This window comes from Habropoda laboriosa, unplaced genomic scaffold, assembly GCF_001263275.1.
Source record: "Habropoda laboriosa isolate 0110345459 unplaced genomic scaffold, ASM126327v1 scaffold62, whole genome shotgun sequence".
NCBI lineage: Eukaryota > Metazoa > Arthropoda > Insecta > Hymenoptera > Apidae > Habropoda > Habropoda laboriosa.
The window spans coordinates 1,013,295-1,021,310 of NW_017100177.1; the positions used below are offsets into that span (position 1 = coordinate 1,013,295).

Here is an 8,016-nt window from a genome sequence, read left to right on the forward strand (position 1 = left end):
TCATTTTCGGTAATTGATCCTCTGTGTGCGTGTGTATTTTCTGTGTGTGTGTAAAGCTGTGTTTCCTTTGATCAGGTGGTTGGCTTTTGTGAACAATCGGTGAATGTTGATCGTGGGAATCGTTTATTCATCGTGACAACCGGTGATTAATATTAAAGGTCCATTATGCGATGGTTTCGCCGGTGACAATCCGCTAATTGTCTGTTGTATGACCGATGCATGCGCGTGCACGTGGTTAACCAACAGCCAGAACGATTTTTATCACGTCCAAACCGATGTTTGTCTACACGAGCAATGTATTATTATTATTTGAAAAAACTGTGTGTATTATATTGCTACTTTGAACGATCTCGACGAGTTAAAATGAAAATTCTCAGCCTGGTTCTTTCCCCAGGCTGAAACTTTTCCAACGAAAGTTTCGCCTTTTGTATACGAATAGCGGTGATTAGAGAGCAACTGTTCCCTACTAACGGCGTATAACCTAAAATGTGAAACGACGCGGCCATCTTGGAAAGTTCGAAGTATCGTGAACAGAGTATCGCTGTGTGTTCTTTATGTTGCATCGAATGTTCGTCGAGAGTATATTGTTGGAGGAAATGGTTTAACAGGAGATGGAGAAAGGAGGCTTGTCTAGAGATCACGAAGGAAAAAGGAAGTTTGTTAATTTTGGGGGATTTTTTCTTTTTTCTCGGGATTTCTTTTATTTATGGTATCGTTGGTGGTGGTTTGTTTTTTTTAGCGGCTACCACGCCGAAGGATTGCAGCCCGACGTTGTCGCCGCTGAACGCGTTCTCCAGGTCCATGGACAATTCCTCGCTATCAAGATCGGTGGAACAGTTGTCGAGCCCGTTGGAATCTGAGCCGAGAAGAAATAAGCAGAACACACCTGTCGCAGCACCTGCCGCGCACTCGCGCTCCTCCGCAACCCGTGGAGGCACTTGGGGCTCTATTTCTAGGTGAGGATTTCGTTTAAGTTTCTAAGACTACGTTGAGGAACGTTGTTCCAAGTGGTTTTCGATTTTAGGGTTTAGGTTGAATTTTTTAGTCGGTAAGAATGAGAATTTTCGATCCTATTTTTAATTTTGAAATTAATTTTGTTAAGTGGTTGTTGATTTTAGGGTTTAAATGGGTAAGGTTAGATTTTTTAGTCGAGAGAAATGAGAAATTTCGATATTTTTTATTTTGGGATTAATTGAGTTTCAAGGGTGATCTCGAGATGTTAATTGACGAATTTTGTTAGAATTTGGAGCGAACTTTCTTAGAAGCCTTACCCGATTCTTGACGAAGTCATTTTTTTAAATTTCCAACTGTTATTGTAGATCTTCACAAATTTTTTAACGCGCTACGTGTCTGTCATTGGTGACGACAGAGTAACGAAATAATTGTTGGATTATTTGGAACCTTAGTGCTTCCACAGAAGTGTCTAGCATCTTCTTAGCTGAAAGACAGTTTCCTCACGTCGATTTTCAGAGTGTTCGCACGTACGCGACATCGAAAGCCGGCGAACAACTCGAGCGGCGGGAGCGGAAGTAACGAGGGCTCGGATGGCTTCGATCCCTATAGGTCATGGTCTCCACTGACGGAAGAAGGCTACGCTGAGAAGCTTCGTTTGCTTAGAGAAGCCGCATCCGTGCCTATGGAACGATGGAGAGCACCTACTGTGCTGGCATGGTTAGAAGTTGCCCTTGGAATGCCTCAGTATGGTCCACGATGCGCTGAAAATGTGAAATCTGGAAAGGTGAATCACTCAAACAGACCTTTCCATTTTTTTTAACAATTTTTATTGTACGAACAGCAAGAGTGTGATACATAAATTAGGAATCAGTTAGTTTAGCTGGAAACTTAGATCTAGAGTTTCTTGAGGTCTTCAACTCCTGAGATCTATATTCTTGAGATCTATATTTCTGAGATCTATACTCTCGAGATCTATATTTCGGAGATCTATACTCTCGAGATCTATATTTCTGAGATCTATATTTCTGAAATCTATACTCTCGAGATCCATACTCTCGAGATCTATATTCTCGAGATCTACACTCAGTTGTAATTGAAGAGATTTCTAGATTTGAGAAAATTCCAATTTTAACGTAGCAATTGTTGGTCAGGTGTTGCTAGAGCTAAGCGACGCAGAATTGGAAGCAGGACTGGGAGTGACACACCCTCTTCACCGGAAGAAGCTGTGTCTAGCCATCGAGGAGCATCGACATCCAAGTCGCGTTCGATATCCTTGCATTGCTCAACTAGGTCACACTTGGGTCAGTTCAGAATGGTTGCCTGACCTTGGACTCGCGCAATATTCCGAAAGTTTCGCCACTAATATGGTAGACGCACGGATGCTCGATCATTTAAGCAAGAAGGAACTGGAGAAGCTGCTTGGTGTCACCAGGAAGTTCCATCAAGCTAGCATCGTGCATGGTATTCATCTTCTGCGAATGTTGAACTACGATCGTCAGGTAAAAAAACAAGAAGATTCAAGTGGAAACTCAAGAATAGCAATTTTTTTTCTTTTTATTACATTATCAATTCTATCGTCACAACAGGCACTTGCTGTTAGAAGACACCAGTGCGAGCAAGTGGACACGGATCCTTTAGTTTGGACGAATCAGAGGTTCATTCGGTGGGCGAGGAACATCGATCTGACTGAATATGCTGAGAATTTGAAAGGTATTCAAGCTGAAAACCAATTTTTATATCTTTTACTAGAACAAGAAGAAAATCCAATTTTATATAAACTCATACATAACTAAATTAAATTTACAATAAAAATTGTAGGAGGAGATAATCTTGAATAAATAAAAATCACACAAATATTTTATTTCAGCACATTAATAATAAATCATTTATATTTGTAATATTAAATGTATCATCGAGTAAATAACAATACCAATACTTTTTCTATGTCTCAATAAAATTTCCCAGTTAAAAATGCCATATTTCATTTATAATACAGATTCAGGTGTGCATGGCGCTCTCGTCGTGCTAGAGCCATCCTTCACCGGCGACACTATGGCCACAGCCCTGGGTATACCTCCAGCGAAGCACATGATCAGACGGCACCTCACCGCCGAACTGGAAGCACTCGTCGTTCCAGCAAGGTACTCAGTCTACTATCATCCAGAGGCGACATTGGACAACGCTCACTAATCGACATAAACGTCGTTCCTCGTTCAATTCAACGAGATCGACGTTCGACAAACACGATTTCATCATTCGTCTTCGAGCTCTCTCTCATTTCAGTTAACTTTTATAGCTCGAAAGGAAGTATTCTGTATAGCATTAATACGTTCCGTGAAGAAAAAACTATGAATTTTCGAAGAGCTTCGAAACGAAAGTAAAAAAGAAATCTACTTAGAAAAATTATCGACACGGAACATGTTAATCTTTACGATGAAAAGAGAAAAAAGTACTAATAATAATAAAGAACCTCACTGCCGGTAATTTCTCTGACAGATATAATAATCCATTGAAGATTCTTTTTGGCAGTGGAAATTCAAATATATCAATTATAGAACGAGATTCGCGTAGAGAAATTTTTGAGATGCTGCTGCGGTGCTCTCTCTTTTTGAAAATACTCGAGCAAAAATTGTTCCACGGTGGATCGAACGACCCAAATGCAGACGATCTTTGACCGATTAGTATCACGGCTTATCAGTATATTTTAGGGAAAATATCGCTTGGTAGGCGAGACACGCATCGATCGAACGGTAACGAGAAAGAAAAGAAAAATCGTTTTCTAACCGTGTTCTATTTAAAAAAGCTACTTTTAGGAATTATCGCTGAAATATTGTCAATTATTCTACACGGAAGAGTTCACGTCACACACGTTTGTACGCATATTGACGATCAGAAGAAGAAAAAAAAGAAGGGGGCTTGTGAACGTTCGTTCTAAAATTTTACCAGTTAGAAAACCTTCGCGAGTTATAACGTTCAACGATACGCATTTGCAGACTAATGTTAGCTTTAAAAAAAAAGCGTTGTTACTAATTATTATTACGAAGTAAACTTGATAGGCCTCACTTTTTCAGGGTTTCTACTTTTTAGTCTTTCGTAAACGAAGTCATGATTCGTTGATCGTTCGCGTGTTACAGTTCAAACCGTATAATATAATATCTCTCAGATCTCTCGAGGATGATTGTAAATAGTGAAACGAAACGGGCGAGCTTAAAACGAAAAAAAAGAAGTAATTCGCACAGATATTACTAAATAGGATCGACATCAAAATAATTCACGCTTCCGTTGAAGCATTCTTTTTTATCGGATAAAAGCATATATAAATCACTGTCGAACGGAAATTTTGTAAATAATCGAGAATTCGAACAAATTCGATCGTGCAGAGAGAAAGAAAAAAAAAAAAGTAGAATTAAGATTGCCGTTCTACCGCTGAAATATATATTGGGAAACTTTATGGAACGAAATTCGACTTACTCGCGCGCAAAACAGGGTAATTCCAAAAATTAGAATAGAATCTTTTGTCCTAGTTTCTGGAAGTGTCCTGCATAGCCTAGAGAGTAATAAGGTATGGTAACGAGTCATTTCGACAGACTGACATATTCGGACATCATACATATCATAAAGACCTTAGGGAATCCAAAATACGGAGACGAGCACTGACATTACGATGGTGAAAACACACACACGATAAGATAAAGAGAAAAGAGCTATAAAGAGGTAAATGTGCACGCCAGTTCAAGCAATTTCGATTCACTTGGTGGATTATAGCCTGTTAAAATAACGAAGAGTCGAGATCGTTTGAACTGGCCTGTTAGTATGTAAGTACTCATCCCGTAATACACACGCCATACTTGGATATATCGGGAATACACACACGTATATACAGTACAGTACAATCTCGACATAATGTACATATACAAACATGCAGTATACTCGATGGAAAATATTATTATTATTATGATTATGATTATCGATAACATTGTACTCGGCACCGCAGCGATTCGCTGGGTCTGCAGTCCACTCGATCGCGGATCCATCGGTAATGTCTCTCATAGCTGAGCCGTAGCCCACAGCTGCTGCCTGCACTGCACTGCGCTATGTACAGCACACGTTAATATTAGTAATTCTGGTGTAATCCGTGTCTAGTATTTAATACTCGTACAATGGAAGCTGCTGTATGCTATTAAATTTGATTCGATAATCTGATCTTTGTTAAAATTATACCGATACGTTTATTTTCTGTTTAACACCGTTGAAAGAGGAAATTGTTTAAAGAAGTTATATTCTTTGTAATCGTTCTTTGGTGAAAAGGACGAGTTCTAACTTCAGTTCTCGTTCTTTTTTTTTTTTGTTTAAGTGGAAAGAAATTGAAGATTGAAGTGAGATAAATTTATCGAGGAATTTGTAATCATGGATTACACCAGTAATGCATTATGGTTCCTTTAATCTTTTTCTGATTTGCAAACTTTGATATTTACATTTTTTACTGTTCGGTGTTTTATTCCAATCGACTGACCAACCTTCTCTTCGACGCGCCTCGGTCGTTCCATTGTGAACGACCCTGCGCGTACTCCAGTAAACATATATTCTTCTATATCGATGGTGCACAAAATGCTTGTGTATGTATATTTATGTTGTAACTAGATATTCATTATGATACATATATATATCTCGTTCTATTGTCGAGCACTTGCAGCGAGCCACTGTTCAATTGCCAAATACCTATTATCAATCACATATTTTGTGTGCCAAGACCAGAATAACTTCACGTGCACCTGAATTGTACCTCGACCCTTTTTGCACCATTCAAATTCCAAATCCCCATTCACGCATTTAATTTCGGAAGGCGGATGATTCTTATTGTTATCGATATTTATTTTATGAATTTCTTAAACATAAACAAGTGACTTCTGGTCAGAACAGACCCAGGCACCGCCGTGCGAGGGTTAACAAGTACGAGAACTTCTTTACCAACAAATGAAACTCCTATGTCTCAGAAATCTGTCCCATCAGTAGCACTATGCAAACCAAAAATTCTACCGGGTGTCGCACGTTCATTATCTGCGCCATTCAGTAGAATAGTGAAACGATCCCCGATACACTTCCCCAAAGAATTCACCTTAAATATATAGCTTCACGCCCGTTCGATAATCACCGAGAAAATAGCAAAAACATGTCTAAATTAAAAAAAATTGGGAGAGAGGTTCGCTGCAAAACGTGCCGAACGTGTGTGTGTCCGCGGTGTCACCAAGGTGTGCGCATATAAGCGGTTGAGGAATGCGTGCGTCGCAGAAAGGCGTGCATGAAGCGTGGTGTGCGTGTGCGTAGAAGTCAGCTGGAGGTGGTCCCGAGGAACAGCACCGGCGGGAGTCGTCCGATGAGCACAGTGAGCACAGGCGGTAGCCTCGGTCGAGGAAGCAGAGCGCTGCACCTTCAACACCACCAGAGCTCCCTCTCGGCCCTCCACATGACTGCCAATCATTCTGGAACGGTTGATAGACGCAGATCCAGCCTCAGGGTAACGTACCGTATAGATTCAAAGACACCTGGTCCATTCACGACTGCACCGGGAACTCGGTGGTATTTTTATCGTATCTTGTCCGTATTCCTCCTCGAGCTGGTGCAGGCCACGATACACAATCTTGGCAGATCGCTCCTTATCCTCTCGGTATTTAAAACGTTCAATGACTTGTGAGAAAAATGAAACGTCACTGACCACCATCCACGTGCTCGCGTTGCTTGCGACAGGACAGTGACGTAACCGAGTGCGCGTGAGCGAGACGTTGTAAAATACGATTCTCTTCGAACGACGATATCTCGGCAACCGGAAGTTAGATCGAGACGAAACAAAGATCATTTTAAAGGGGAAGGTTTCTAGTTTCGTACAGTATCGATTTTAGTCAGATAACGTTGGGATTTTCAGAGTGTTTAACGTTCAAAGTTTAGATAATTTTAACGTTGTTCTGTAAGGTACCATGCGGTATTACACCACTTGTTGCGCATCACAGCGTTGTTACATAATCGTCAGAAGTAAACAAACCCAAGAAGGAGCGATCTGCGTGGAAGGATATCGTAGTTGCTATGGTTACCAGTCATGGATGACTTTCTTCTCACGTAACATTCCGTAAAACATTCTAACATACCTAATGAAATCATTGTACCTACATACATAGAAGGAAATACATTTTTTTAGCGAGGAACAAAAAGATAACATAGAAAGCCATCATTGACAAATCATTGTTACATAGTCATGCGTAAAAAGATCATTCACAGTGATCACTCGAATTGACATATTTTTTTTCTTTCCAACGCAAAACTAATCACGAATTAACAATTCAACAAATTGAACTTACTCCAGAGAAAGATACATTCGAGCGAATCACTCGTTAAAAATCTTCGTGCACATTCTCTAAACTCACGTTTTATTTCTCGTTACGTTTCGTTTAGTATATATATATATACATATATATTGACTCTCTTTATTTACTTGATTTCTCATTGGCACGATTGCATGGCATCGCTTAGGTAAGGACGCTCGCGCAATAATACATATACCACCAGATAACGATTTCCCCTCTTAACAAATCTCTCCTAAATAAGTTTAATCCTTATCGAGAAAGTAGCGTACACTTTGTAGATATAGATGCAACAGGTATGATACATTTAAATACCCCGTGATTAAAAAAAAAAAATTGAACATTATTACTATCATTATTGAAGCTTTGTTACATTCATTATTGGCCTCCCCGTCCACTTCAGCAATCATGAAGCGCTCTCATCGATAAAATGGAGAAAACCGGAGAAAACACTAGTTGCGTTCAAATTTTTAGTCGTTCTTCCACATGAATCTCAAGGATTAACGACTACCTAACGAAAACGATGGGGAACGATGCAGAAAACTAAACGAAAATCTATAGCTACAATGTGACCGAAAAAAAAAAAAAATATCTAACACGATAAGGGTTAAAAGCTGTGAGCTATGTGCTCAACCTAACGTTAATCATTGTCCCTGCATCCTGTGGATCGTCGCAGACCTGCAGTCTTCTTTACTTGAAAAAGGTTCGG

The 8,016-nt window shown here is 39.8% G+C and overlaps 1 protein-coding gene across 1 annotated transcript in view; it reads left to right on the forward strand.

Annotated features, from left to right (window-relative positions):
- Window positions 1-8,016, forward strand: part of LOC108578830 (liprin-beta-2) — a 57,605-nt gene that overhangs the window by 45,311 nt on the left and 4,278 nt on the right. The window contains 7 exon segments of the mRNA XM_017942236.1: window positions 740-956; window positions 1,471-1,738; window positions 2,106-2,453; window positions 2,541-2,664; window positions 2,951-3,095; window positions 6,280-6,469; window positions 7,984-8,010. Coding sequence (XP_017797725.1) covers window positions 740-956; window positions 1,471-1,738; window positions 2,106-2,453; window positions 2,541-2,664; window positions 2,951-3,095; window positions 6,280-6,469; window positions 7,984-8,010 — 1,319 coding nt within the window.